The sequence below is a fragment of the Phyllostomus discolor genome, chromosome 4 (genome assembly GCF_004126475.2).
Source record: "Phyllostomus discolor isolate MPI-MPIP mPhyDis1 chromosome 4, mPhyDis1.pri.v3, whole genome shotgun sequence".
Lineage (NCBI taxonomy): Eukaryota > Metazoa > Chordata > Mammalia > Chiroptera > Phyllostomidae > Phyllostomus > Phyllostomus discolor.
This window is the reverse complement of record NC_040906.2, coordinates 32,188,877-32,203,539: the sequence shown is the minus strand read 5'-3', so window position 1 is coordinate 32,203,539 and position 14,663 is coordinate 32,188,877. Positions and strand designations below refer to the sequence as shown.

General features: G+C 44.6%; 1 protein-coding gene across 2 annotated transcripts in view; it reads left to right on the top strand.

The window, feature by feature from the left end:
- CCDC150 (coiled-coil domain containing 150) overlaps positions 1 to 9,180 on the top strand; it is a 74,269-nt gene extending 65,089 nt beyond the window's left edge. For both annotated transcript variants that reach the window (XM_028509384.2, XM_028509385.2), the window contains 7 exons: positions 1,221 to 1,347; positions 4,523 to 4,717; positions 5,090 to 5,158; positions 5,246 to 5,407; positions 6,395 to 6,481; positions 8,434 to 8,553; positions 8,831 to 9,180. In XM_028509384.2, coding sequence (XP_028365185.1) covers positions 1,221 to 1,347; positions 4,523 to 4,717; positions 5,090 to 5,158; positions 5,246 to 5,407; positions 6,395 to 6,481; positions 8,434 to 8,553; positions 8,831 to 8,944 — 874 coding nt within the window. In that variant the 3' untranslated portion in view covers positions 8,945 to 9,180. The remainder of the gene's footprint in view (positions 1 to 1,220; positions 1,348 to 4,522; positions 4,718 to 5,089; positions 5,159 to 5,245; positions 5,408 to 6,394; positions 6,482 to 8,433; positions 8,554 to 8,830) is intronic.
- Positions 9,181 to 14,663: the final 5,483 nt, after the last annotated feature.

The window sequence follows — 14,663 nt, the reverse complement described above, 5'->3', positions numbered from 1 at the left end:
TGTTTGGTTGTTTCTTTCTTCCTTCTGGTCCACTCCATTGATTTGAGTCCCAGTTTTCTTCCCATCACTACCAGTTCCCTGTAGTGAACTGGTTCCCTGTGCATTTCTTCCCTGCACTGGTTTCCTGTGCATTTTTCTTCATTTCACTTAGTGTAGCCTTCATTTTTTCATCTAATTTATAACCAAATTCAGCCAGTTCTGTGAGCATCCTGATTGCCAGTGCTTTGCACTGTGTATCTGATAGGTTGGCTATCTCTTGGTTGCTTAAAAGTATTGGCTCCGGGGCTTTGATCTGTTCTTCCGTTTGAGACATTTTTTGGGGGGTGGGGTGGGGTCTGGTAGAGCTTGTTACAGAGTAAGGGGCGGAGCCTTAGGTGTTCTCCAGGGGGGGGCAACCCAGTGGCTGGGTTGTGGCACTATATGTGGGGGCAGAGTCTGAGAGGGAACAGTGGCGCCTGCTCTGCTGTCAGATTTCAGTCCCTTCTGCCACTTCCCCCAAGCAAACTGGGCCTTTCTGGTGCTGATCCCGGGTGGGTGGGCTTGTGCACGTTCTAGGACCCTGTGGATCTCTCCAACACACTCTCCTGTGAGGCTGGGAGCCTCTCCTGGCACCTCAACCCCCACAGGTGTTTTTAGTGTCCACCTGGGTTGTGTGGTCTGTCTCACTGCCCAGTTTCACCTGGTTTGTCCACATGCAAATGTGGGGCCACCTGGACAGCTAGCCACCTTGCGCGCAGCACCTTGCTTCATAATCAATGCCTCGCTGGGTCCGTCCGCTGTGGTCTTGTGCTCTGGATGCCTTATGCACCCGGTGCCACCGGGTGGCACCGACCCCTCGACCCCTTTTTGTGCCTCGACCCCTGTCCACCCGGCTGCTCGACTCCACCCTTCCTACCGATCTGGATGAATGTGTGTATTTTAACTCCTTGGTTGTCTGACTTCCATACAGTTCAATTTTCTGACAGATTTGGTTGTTATCTTGTTTCTAAATCGTTGCTGACCTTATTTTGGTTGTGCAAGGAGGGACAGTGTGTCTACCTACGCCTCCATCTTGGCAGAAGTTCCTTTTCCTCCTTTTAATGAGCTCCACATTGGTGAGGTTCATCTGGTAACTGATTGCATTTATTCACTCACCTTTTGGAAAGTTGCAAATTCCCCTCCAGATCTTTCTTACCTCCTTACTTTCTAAAAGTGATTATTATCTGTCTTTTTCAAAACAGAGAACAGATGGCTGAGGAATCTAAAATGGAAGCACAACTGCATGCTGAACGTGTAGAAACTCTGAGGAAGCAGTTTCAAACAGAGAGAGACACTGCAAAGAAAGCGACACAACGGGAGGTGGCTGAGGTATGGAGTCAGGTTTCCCTCTAGCTGAATGCCTTTTAAGACCTGAACTCGCTGTTAGATGCTGTTATTCTTTGGTCCTTCTAATCCCCCTTGACCAACCAGCAAGCCAGATGCAACTGAGCCCTCTCTGTGCTGTTTGTAAACAGACACAAAAAAAGTTTCGTATATACTATTGTTTGCCCAGTGAAGGAAGCCTTGATGAGAGTTTTCCCATCAGAGACTGATAACTGAGTGGGAGGGAGGAATAAGGAGACTGTCATCGGACATGTATGTCAAATCAGCTGTCTCCTAGGCTCACTTCACCAGCATCCCGAGAGGCAGGTGGAAGCAGAAGACACGTGGTCCCTGCTCTGAGTGTGCTGAGTGACTCTTGTTTCGTTGTGATCCCCACTCTTTACATGTGACAGTGAAAACATCAGAGGACTTTCCTTGGATAGCTAGAGGCTGTGTACAGTTTCGAAGGAATTTAAAGTTAGGAAAAGTTTGTTTTATAGGCTAGTTGGGTGATAGAAGAAGGGAAGCTAGATTGAGACTGGAAGAGCTGACAGATGCCCAATGTGAGAGGGCGAACAAAGCTTAGTAACAATGAGCAGGGCATGTGAGCAAATGAAAAGGATATGTCTCTCTCTTGATCAGAGCAGATACTGGGGAATGTCTGAGAAAGAGTGGCTAGCCTGGACAGGACCAGCCTTGACTACCAGAATGTTGGATGGGACCTCTTAGGCAAAAGTGGAGTGCTGTGGGTTTTGGAGGAAGGTAGGGGTGGGGTGGGTGGAGGTAATGGTATGAGCACAGTTTTAGGAATGTTGGTCTTAGAGCAGGGGAGGGCAGGCCAGAGTGAGAGGAACTGGAGATATAGAGGCTCAGGAAAGCTAGCACAGTTACTTTGGACTTTAAATGGTTAGGTCTAAGCAAAGTAGTTCTATTGAAAATAGAGAACAGTTAAAAAAAACAAAGTCATTTTAATAGAAAAAAAAAACATCAAGACAGGCACTAAATGTTGTATCATGAGCAAAGGGGAGGGAGGAATTAAAATAATTCCAAGACTTGGTTGGGGTCGCTGGTCTTTAATTTGCCAAATTTGGTGCATTCAGCGATTAGAGTGTACCTTTCAAATATTTTGCCGGATTTCAGCCAGGTTAGGACAAGCAGTAAATATCCCCAACAAAAGGCACAAAAGATACCTTCCTCCCAAAATCCAGAGCCACCAAAAGAAAGGAAGGGTAGGATAGTTCCTCTGACAGCTGGCAACAGTCACCGACAGCCTGGCAGCGAAGGGAGTACAACCCACATTCCTGCCCGCCCTATCGAGCCACAAATAGAGTGGAACCCACATTTCTGTGCGGCTGTACTTTGTGAGCCCCCAACCTGACAGGTGCCGAGCCCAGTTCCCAGGACACAAAATGAGACAAATAAGGAGGCAATCGCTGTCCCTGGTGAGAAAGGATTAACCACCAATGGATCCCTGAAAGCAATCCAAGGATCCAGTTCGTACAGATGTTTTTTGCCTACCAATCTGAATTCAGAAAGGAAGGGACAATGTGAAATTTTACCTTCTCTTGAACCAGGCACCACAGGTAGAGATGTGGCATAGCTGACTTTGGTTAAGAATTCGCACCTATTTCCAGCTTTTGCCTGTTTTCCCAAGATCCTGTCTGTAGGCTCTGAAGTGAGTGGGGTGTCCCAGTGGGGTCTCATCCTGGTCACCAGAAGCCATAGAGGAAGAAAAATAATTTTCCCTCTACCCTTTATGGTGAGTGCTAGGCTGAGACCCCTTTTTCTTCGGAGCACCTTATAAACAGATGAGCCTTTCTAGCTCAAAGTTCCCCACTTGGCCACTGTGATTCAAGATTATCTTTGGTAAAGTTAACTTGCTTGTTCAGGCTCTGAACAAAGTTTCAGTCACCTGAGGCCTCACCCTGGACTCAGGTTCAGCTTAAGTCAGACCCAGTCTGGAAAAAAGAAATGCTGCGATAAATTCCGGGAGCCTGTAGCTGGAGAGCTGCAGAGCTAGGATCTGAGAGGGGCCCACCTATGCCTCTGACCTCCAGATGCATCAAAAAAACAGGGGGCTCAGGGAGCTCCTGGGCAACTTTGCCTGGTTGCTTTTTGTTCCTGGGGGCTATCAAGGGTCTCCTTTGGTTTCTTCTTCTGACATCAGAGCTGTTAAAAATTTTAATATGCCTTAGTTTATCTTTTAAAAGTTGATTTGAGGTCAATTCGAATTGCGCAGCATCCAGTCTAGTAGATAGAAAGTTACAAGGAGCTATACAAAATGAGAAGAAGAGAGCAGGAACAAGGAATTTATACTTGGTGAAAAGGCAGGTTGTTATTGCAAAGTTACTATCTTTTAGGGTTATAACAGGGTTCTACCAGGAAGACTATCCAGCTAGTGCTGATCAGGTGACTCTGATCGACAGGTTCAAGAGTCCATTTCTGGGAGAACTGGAACTGTAATTAGTCTCAGTTTGGTGACGGAGCATAAGTTGACTCCATTCTGGGCCTGCTGTCTTGTTTTTAACAGTAATCACTATGCTATTTTTCCACCAGGCAAGTTTCTTTAAAAACAAAAGGCAGTATTATAAAACTACATGCCATCATAGTTAATAACTGACAAATATTTATATAAACTACCATATAATTTATTTTCACTTCTCCAGACATGGGATCACAAGTGACAGAAGGGGAGAGAAACACTTAGAGCAGGGTTGTGATCACGGAGCAGGGTTGTGTATGTGCCAGCCTCTTCATTCCTCCTGTACTTGGTCTTATTTAACTGTTAAGTGAATCCTATCAAGTAGGGTCTTCACACTCTTTTTCCATGATAACCTGAGTCTTAGGGAAGTTAATCACCCAAAATTAGTAGTTGGTGAACTAAAATTTGAACTTCAGTCTGACCCTAAATCCACGCTCTTAAAAGAGCAGATGTTGAACTTATATTTACGTTGTTTATCCGTCCTAAGAAAGATTGTGTTCTTTAGTGTTAAAAATTATGAAAATCACTTAGAGTGTTCCTCCACTAATCTACTTATTCATACATTATCATTGCCTCACTTACCCTCCTTTTTTATAGAAAGGTTTAAAGAAAACAAAATATAGGGACAAAGCTACACACATACGCTTCTCTCACTAAATGGAAGGTAAAAATGCTCTGATTTTCCCTTGTGTTCCACAGCTGAAGAAAGCCCTTGATGAAGCCAATTTCAGATCAGTGGAAGTGTCCCGTACCAACCGAGAGCTGCGGCAGAAACTTACAGAGCTAGAAAAGATACTGAACAGTAGCAAGGAGAAAATAAAGAATCAAAAGGCGCAAATTAAGCTCCACTTGTCGGCCAAGGCGAATAATGCTCAGAATGTAGAGAGGATGAAGGTTGTATGAGAAACCATATGCCTCCCCTCACTTCCTCAGTAACTGACGAAGACCCAGGCGGGCATGTCTTTGGGAGTTACAGCCTCAGCCAGGAAGCAGGCAGATTGCCTTGGGGAGACTGTCTCTTTTTCCAGCCCAGACACTGCTGTGTAAATGTTTGGTTTCTCAGTAGCTGCCAGTGTCTTGTTCCAGCTCCCACGGGAGAGACAGATGTTTGGGACTTTGCTCTGTCAGGGTCAGTGGGCTGGGTGGGAAGGCGAGCCCAGGAGGAACTGTTAACTGTGGATCCCATGTGGGACTCTTTGTCATCCTACAAGCAAAGAGAGAGCCAGCCACTCCACTGACCTGTGTTATTTCCACATTTACTTTCAGCAAATAGAAACAGAATTGAGGCAGATGGAGCTAATTAAGGATCAGTATCAGAAAAAAAACTATGAACAGGTAGATGATTTCCACAAACTATGTTTACCATTCATATAAAATCCTGAACTTGGACACCAACTGTCTCCCCTCTTTGTGCCCTGCCAGTCGTTGAGTATCCAGAAATTTGTATCTGAAATGAATAACCTACAGAAAGAGATGCAGATGTTGGCCCGGAGCCAGTACGACACCTCAGCACGGAGCAAACAGCAAGAGCTGCGGCTGGAGACGGAGCGGAAAATAAGGCAGGAGCTAGAGAATCGGTGCCAGGTAAACGGTTTCCTGAGATTCGTCTCAGAGCCTGTCAGCAAACAACGTGGGCCCAAACGCCCAGCATTAGAGCACCTAAATTTTCTAGATCTTATAGACAAAAACAAATATATAAGTTGTTTATTTTCACTAAATTATGAGAATCATAGTATCTAGGAAGTAGCCTATAGCTTTAACTGTGGCACATGCTCTCAGTGTTTAACTTTACAAAAATGATATGCTTTTTAAAAAGAACAGCTGAAACTGCCCTGACCGGTGTGGCTCAGTTGGTTGGGCATCACCCTGCAAACCAGAAGTTCACAGGTTCGAATCCTTGTCAGGGCATATGTCTGGATCGTGGGTTCTGTCCCGTCAGGGTGTGTACCAGAGGCCACTGATCCATGTTTCTCTCTCACATCAGTTATTCTTTCCTTCTCTTTCTCTTTCCCTTCCTCTCCCTCTAAAAATAAATATAATATTCAAAAAAATAAAAAAGAACAGCTAAAACTCACATACGCAAAGTAGTAGTTACTAAGTAAGATTTGTGAATTTCATGGTTTTCCAGGAACTTTATGCCCCTTTAGTTCTTCCTGTAGCTCATATGCACCCGTTGCTGTTACAGGACTTTTCTCTATTCCCAACCTAATGAAAAGCATAACATTTTATCCCTGAAAAGGGACCTTTATGAGATCATCAAGCTCTAGCTTCCAACACAGACTCTCTGCTATGAAAAGTATCCCTCCCATTCTGGAAAGCAATGTTAATCACTTTGTTTCAGGAGAAACAAATCAAAATCAAATCATAAAATCAAAATATGTAATCATATGCACATATGTACACTGTAGGTAAACTGAAAATCACTGCTCTACCTTGTATTTGGTAGCACCTGAGGTTAAATGTCCCCAGTCACAGTTTCATAATGTGGTTGCTCACTTACTACCAATATTGAAGCTTTTTGTTCAATGAGGTGCACTGGGACTTTGTAAACTGTTTGGATCACGTTTTCAGGAACTGGAAGAAACTGTCAGACACCTGAAGAGATGTAAAGAGGCGACAGAGAGTAAACTGAAAGAAGCCAGTGTGGAATCAGAACAGGTGAGCCAGAACCACGGACATAGAGAATTAGACGAGTTTCTTCAGACACAGCCGCCTTGAAGCACGCAAGTCGGTGTAAACTCCTTGGTTAACGTAGTCATCAGGAGCACGACAGGCAAGAACCAGCAGCTTACTGAGTGTAGGCTCCGTTATAAAGAAGAAAGCACTTTTAGACCCAGACCGTGTGTCCTGTCGAGTGACACCAGGCTGCCGGAGTACTGGCGGATCCTGGCGCCCACGTCCCGCCCAGGAAGCAGAAGACGGGAAGACCAGCCGTGTGTGGATTTTAACGCGTTATTGTTTGACGTGGAAGTGGAAGCTCTTTGTTCAATCAATAAATAGAAGTGTAAAGTAGGCCTTATTAATTTTTTAATTTGCTTCTTTTGAAGGCATTTACAATCATACATTTTTAGAGCTGGAACAGATCTTTGAAATCATCATTCTACTACAACCACCCCTATTTTCTAGAAAAAGAAACAGAATCTCAATAAGCTTAAGGGATTCTGGTGATGTTGCTATCAGTTGGCCATGATATTTCCCTTTTATTGCCAATAAATTACAGGGCAATATGACTATCACAGTGGTATGTTAAAAAAATACGACTGTGACAAGCCCGAGTTTGAATGCCAGTGGTGACACGCGCTGTGCCCTTAAGGAAGTCACGTTTACGTTCCCTCATCAGGTCCCATATTCACGAGTCAGGAAGTCAATGCGCCCGGCCTGTTTTGCTGATAGATGGCTCAGAGGAAGTTTCAGTAAGTGTTAGCTGTCCTCTCGCTCGCCACGCAGGAGACGACAGGATGTACAATGCCATTTCAAGCATCTTTCCCTCCACTGCTGGTAAAGGTGCTGGAGAAATGTCGGGCTCGGTCTGGTTTGGGGGTGGGATGTGCAAACAGACCTGGAAGATAGCTTTGTAGCTTTCTAAAAGTTAGATAGCAAGGGGAGCTGTACTTTCTTACCGCACGATGTCATAGCTCCACTGTGACCCGGCTGATGCGGGACAAGGACCCGGCAGCACATTTGCTGAGGACCTGCACATGGCAGGCGCCAGGTGATGGAGGCGCAGGGTGAGCGAGCCAGACAGAGCCCCTGCGCTCGGGACCCAGAGAAAATGCCACTCTCTCGGGCTTCAGAACCAAAAACCAGAAATGCCGTCACAGAACAAGTAATCAAAGTGGGAAAACCAGTCATTTTACTTTTTATTCTAGAGGGTGTGTTCTGGACCTGTTTTGAAGCATGCTTCACATAAAGTGAACATCTATTAGCTTTCCCTTCAAAACACCAAAGTAGCCCAAATACTTAGAAAAGGGCCAGGCATATATAAGCCCTCAGTAAATATTTGTCAAATAAATGAATACTGATTCCAATTCATCTTCAAAGATAGACTATCAGAGGGAGTGTTCAGGTCTAACAAAAATAATTTGGAAATATGTGCTTATGAGCTCAGTAAAGTGTAAGGTATTTTTATGATAAAGGAAATAAAGAGAATACAGCTTATATAGTAAGCTGGTCCAGTTTTTTATTAATCCATTCAATTTTTTCATAAAGCACAACAGAAAAAACCTGCCTTCACAGTTTAGGGACTTTGCAGAATTATATAGTCTTAGAAAATAAAATTCAAAATATGGTTTGAACTACCGCTCTCATTTCCAGTGTTGTGTTGTACTTTCATTCCTGCTTCTCTCCTGGACTCTGTCTTACCCGTGTCCATACCCAGGAAACACTACCGAAGGTGTAAGCAGCAGCAGGCCTGCCTTCGTCTTCAGCCCCACGGTCAGAAATTACTGTCTCGTCTGCAGGATGTGTATTACGCAAATAGGTTGCAAGGACCTTCCAGTCAGAATCTGGGTCTTTAGTATTTTGATAAAAAGTCTCTTGAACTAATACACACACAAAAAAAACCTTTAACTGTTTGTTGTAACTTTTAATGATAACATTTATATGTCCAGATAACAGCCAACCTGGAAGAAGCTCACCGCTGGTTTAAGTGCAGGTTCGATGGCCTACAACTTGAGCTGACAAAAAACCGGTTACAGAGGCTTCCCCGGGAAAGCAGGTGGCGGGAAGAGGTAGGGCATTTAGTTAGACGTGGCTGTCTTAAGCAATTCTTAGATTTCTAATTATAGAAGTTCTGTCTTCATCCAGCTATCCTCTTTACTAATCTGTAGATTTCTTTAAAACTACTGCAAGGAAAGCAGTGAACTAAATTTTTTTCTTAAAAGTTCTGCCTCCCCCGAGCTGTCCAGACTAGAACCACCTCCCCTGTGAGTAAGTGCTGTGAAGACGAAGTGGGCCCAGGCGCTGCAGTTAGTTTTGAACAGTGTCAGGTGTGTTTCTCTCCCACAGGACCAGGCGAAAAGGCGCAATGTCATGTCCAACCAGTCTGTTCTGCATCGGTGGGAGAGCAAACAGAACCTTAGATTTGTGCCCAAGAAGTATCCTGATCTAGAGAGAAAGTGACGTCCATGACAGAGGAGGAGCTGTGTTAGCAGCTACACCGCACGACCCCCTGAGCCCAGCAACCAGGGCTGGCCAGTTTCCACAGTCATCGGAACACGAAGTCTTTGGTGTGGGCTGAAGATTTCGGACCCGAGTTGATCCTTTTATGAATTCTGATATCAATAGAGAACCACCCTATCTTTTTCTTTCCCTGTTTTCCACCCAATAAATTTACATTAATTTGTTGCACGATAGCAGATGCTGTTGCATGATACTTGGCTGTTTTTCTAGGTACAGTTTATCAAAAGCATTTAATGAGAGAGATGCTTTATGACACAGCAACTAAGTGATACAATGTTTTGTTTCAGTGAACTCTTCCAGGCTGACATCCAGAAGATAATCTTTGGAAATAGAATCACCTGGAAATGGTAAAAATTCTTCCACCATATTTTCAACTTATACCCTTCTATGCTGGGTAATTACCAGTCATCTTTAATAAGACTAATATCTCTTTACTTATGTGAGGTATCTGAGGGATCGTGAATATCCCAGGGAAGCTATAAACAAAAACGGTTATTCAGAACAGCAGTCGGCGCCACTCCAGGAGATGCCAGCCCACTGAGCTCCCTGGCCAGGGCCCGTGTAGCATACCTTACTGCATTTCTCAGATTGGCCGTAGTAGGAAACACTAGCTTCAGAAAAGTGGCTTACAGAGTTGGATTGGTGATCGTTTCTAGTAACGCGTATAGTTAGAACTGCATATTTACTGTGCCGATTAACTAGCTTATTTCTGTGATATTTTAAAAGTGTTTCTGTAATATTATTATAGTGACTATTACATAGCTTCTGTTGTGGGCATCTACTTTCACCTAAAACTGTAAAAGAACACCCAACAAAATATGAAACAGTGGTTTCTAAGACACCGGACATCATGGCACAAAGAACAATGGTTCCTGAGAGAAAGGGAACTGATGAGAGGAGTCTTCCTATTGTTCCAGCTCACAGCCTTGAGGGAATCCAGGCCACGCACAGAGGGGAAGTCAGGGTGGAGCTGGGTAGGTTCCCGAGTCAAGGAGCTGGGACTCAGGTCCGGAGAGACAGAGAATGCGGGAGTGCCAGAGAGGGGAGAGCTGCACGAAGGGGATTCCTGAGATGCCCAGAGAGTCCTCTGAGCATTCCACCGAGTTCTGGCCAGCAGGTACACCTAAGGAAACTACGTAAGGCTGGGGAAAGAACCGTCCAGCGGGGTGGAGGTAACCATGGCCAGGACACATGCACGGGACCAGTTCCTACCCAGGCGGTACTAGAAGCTTTGTGACTCACAGGGCATGGGTGGGTCATACAAAAAGCCGGAACGGGAATGCTTCTCTGCCCCTACCTCACAAATCTCAAACACAAGACCTCAAACGATGAGTTTCCAAGTAACCGTGTTCCAAAACAGAGCTTAGGAATATTTAGAGGAACGTAAAACTATGATATGGCACCCATCAAAGTAAAGTCACAGTGTCTGGCATTCAGTCCAGATTTATCAGACATGCAAAAAAGGAAAATATAACCCATAATGAGAAGTTAATTAAAATTGACCCAGAACTAACAAATGTTAGAATTGACAGACAAGGTCACCGAAACAGTATAACTATTATTATGTTCAGAGTGTTATACCAGGGGGTGGTAATATAGGAAAGAAAAAGGGGCCATGATTCATAACTATTTATTTAACACTAGAGATTTACCACCACATGTACAAACATCAGATTTCTAGGTGATCCTAACATAAGATCAGAAGATGCTTTGACTAATTTTTTGAGGACTATAACTGTTCTGAAGGAAGGAGGCTAAGCTGCCTCAGCTACTGAATGAAGGAATAATGAAGGAATTTCCAAGAAACTTTTCTTTTAAAAATTGACTATTTGATAATATGTGGCATCTGTTTTCTCAAGATCACTCATTATGCCGCTTAGCTGGTGATCAGTGTCAGTCATGGAGCAAGTGGCTTTCCAGTGGCCCTGCACTGTATCATCGTATTTTTTCCACCTTGGACTTCTTGGGGCAGTAAGGACTCTGTAAGCCATTAGCTCATGTAAGCCTTCTATAACTGGTCAGAAACAATGTGTAGTATACGTAAGACTAGAACAGACTGGAATATTTTCTGCTTACGACCCCCAACAAAAGAGGGCTCTCCTCTTCTGACAGTTCTAATAAGAGATCCAGGCTCATTGGATTGACTGGTCCCATGCCACCCTCAACCAATCACTGTACCTTGAAAGATGGATATTATACTGATTAGTTAGGTCTAGACGTGGGAAGTGACCATCCCTGAAGCAGGGTGGTTCCCCAAAGGAAATCAAGAACTCGTGTCAGACAAAATCACCGATGTCCACCACAACAATCACAACATTTTAAGTAGTGAAAATGCACCAAGGTGGTCGGTCACTAAGTGAACTCCACTATCGCTGCAGCCAGAGACTCTGAGCAGGTACTAGGCTCCTCTCCCGTTCCGGCACCTCTTTGCTCCAGAGCATTGACAGAGACAGCCACCAGATGAAGTTTTAAAACCCGACTCTTCAGTAACCTACGTAGGGGACTTCCAGGTAGCTGAAGACAGTGGGAACTGCACAGCTACTTCTCTCCCAGTACTGCCTTCACAAGCAACATGAATCAAGAAAGGGAAAGTAAATTCAACACAAAAACACGTTCTCAGCATAATTGGAAGGCAGACAGTGTCAAACCTTCAAAATAACTACAAAGAGAAAACTCACCAAATCCCAATGCGCTCTCTCTCACATTTCTGCCCTTTCACCTACCACAAGGCTCCGTAGCAGAGGCAGATCCCCCTCCACAAAAGTGCAGGGAAGACAGAAAAAGAAGCTAGTGTGTGGGATCTTGGAGAAATAGGGGTAAGTCCCAAGATGCCCAAAGGAGAAGATTCAGATGAAAATAGGAGTCATTGAAGAAAGGCAAGAAAAACAACAAAAAAAATAAAATGACAAAGAAGCAAAAAAGGTCAGGGAAAAAGGGAAAGGTAGGCAAAGAAGGACTAATATGCTGTTGGAGCCCCGCGGAAGGTAAAAAAACACATTTATGTGCATGGATGCTGAAAAGCCTTTGATAACATTCAACACCACTGAAGACAAAAATGCACAAGAAAATAGGAATTGAGGTTTTTCTAAAAACATGACCAAATATACAAATGTAAATAAAAAGATGTTTCTCATTTTATATAACATCTTATTCCTGGCGCCAAGGCACAGATGCTCACTGTCTCCACTACCATTTAGCGCTGTCCAGATAAAAGTATTAAACAATGCAACTGGCAAAAATCAAAGGTGTAAGAATGGGTAAATAAACAAGTAAAATTTACCTTTTTGCAGATTTCATGATATTATTCCTAGAAAATTTCAGGGAATAAATCTAAATAAAAGAATAAACTGGCAGGATAGATATCAAACATACAAAAATCAATAGCCTTTAGAGAGGTTCCATTAGGAAAGTAGAATCACTGAGTGTTTTAAATAAGGACTCAGACCTCGCACAAGGGAAAAGAAGGAGAGTCAAAGGACGGGAGCAGGAGTCAGCTGGCCTTCCCGAAGCCCTGCTGAGCTTGCCTGGCCAGGTGAGAGTCCCGAGGGGTGCTGGTGGCCCCTGTGGGAAGCTGAGCCACGTGCGGGTAGGTGTTTTACTCTGGGCGGCGGAGCTGGCAGCAAGGCTGATGAGCTGGAGGCAGAGAAGGACAAAGATAAAATGGAAGCCACCAACACCTCTGCATTCATCCCCACATCTACTGCCGTGATTGTCACAGAGTGATGGCTGTAGCTTCACTTCCGAGTCCTCAATCTCTTGCAAACTCCCCTGGCCAGCTCTAACCCGGGACCACGGGCTCTGGAGAACAGTTCCTGCTGAACCAGTTCAAACTACACGGGGCAGGCTAGCAGGATGAGCCCTGGGCCGGCTGGTTGGGTCACAGTAGAATGAGCAGCCAGAGGGCAAATAAAGGCAGGAAGGAGGGGAGCCCTTGAATGTCTAAGTGTCATCTCCACTATCTGGGAAAGAAAGCATTTGAAACTGCTTTCACCGCAAGGCCTGAAAGAAGGAAGAAGCTCATTAACATCTTTGGGTATTCATGCCCCACCCCCAAGCTGGCACCACCTTTGCCTGTCAATCAATATGTAAACCCCTCAGCCCTGTCCTGCCAACTGTGTAAGTCCTCAGAACAAAGGACCAGAGGAGGGGTGAGGAGGCTTCATGCTTGCCACCCTGGCCTTTGGCTGCTCCTACCCTGCTTTGCCCTGAACCTATGCCTTCCACTCCCCCTACCTCGACTAGGCCCATTCTCCTCCATGAGAACGGATCACCAATAAGCCCTGCTTGCACGCTAGTAGACTTGGTGATCTGTAATTCCTTGCAGCGTTGGCAAGAACCAGGGCTCTCCCGGTGACAGTTGTGCTCTGTTTCCTGATTTTGGGTGGTGATTTCAGGGCTGTCTTCACTGTGAAATGATTCACTGGCCCCTACACTTCGGATTTAAGCCCTTTTCCCTGAGTGTATTGTACTTCCACTAAAGAGTCATTAAAAATCATTGAAATAATATGATGCTGGCTTAAAAACAGACAAACAGACTTAATGGAATAAGACACAAAGTCCAGGAACATTCACCACTGGAATTTGGTATGTGATAGAATTTAACATAAAGAAAGAATTTACACAACCCTGTCTTCTCCGTGAGGAAAAGACCTTGGATTTACCCCCTCCCAGCGTTATATGCCTGGAAACCTAATAGGGGCAGTGTCAGCAGTGTTACCAGGCAGCCTTGCCCCTTGTAAAAACAACCCCTAATGAGTACATTGCACCAAGACCTGGATGACTACAGACAGACACCACTGCTGGCGGAAGGCAAGGCTTTGGTGCTTCCCCGCACGTTATAAACCCCTGTACCTATGCGTGACCTTCTTTGAGGGCCCTCAGAGTGATGCCCATGGGCTCTTACAGGCACTATTGGTTCCTGTGGGGTCTCGTTCTCTCACGCCTGTGCTGTCACTTGGGGGCCAACAGATTCGCTCCTGGGCTGTTCTCGGACCCTGACGCTGTTCTGCTGACATGCTGTTGGGTTGGCCGAAAGCCCGCTTAGTTTTTCCATGAAATGAAAGACACGTTTTTCATTTTCACCAATAACTGTATTGATTTTGATATTTTGAGTATGTCGACTATCTCCTGCTATTGGCTTCTAGTGGGTAGAGGCCAGGGGTACTGCTAAACCTCTTCCAATGCATAAGACAGCCCCACAGCAAAGAATTATTTGGCCAAAATGTTAATAGTACCAAGAAACTTCACAAACTACTTTTGACACATTTGATCAATCACAGCACTTTCTCCATGCACTATACAAATCTTTTTTTGCATTTCAGTTGCATTTTTACCTTTCTTGAAATAATAATGCATAATATGCCAAAAGTAATGTGTATCTTCTTCCATCTTCAATATTAAAATGGCTGCACAAAAATTCATCAATTTTTGATGTTTTTCTTAATGCACAGGATGACAGCTGTCATAATACAACCTCACAAAATTGTTTCAAATGAAGTTCAAGATGACTGAACACTTAGTAGAGCCATCGCATGGAAAAAAACAGACAAATGTTTTGGCCAACCCAACATAATTCCGGTTACTATCCTGCAGAACCAAGTGAGGCCAGTGCCAGGTGTGGCCCATTGCTCCTGTGAGCGTAAGTGTCCCTGCGGACCTG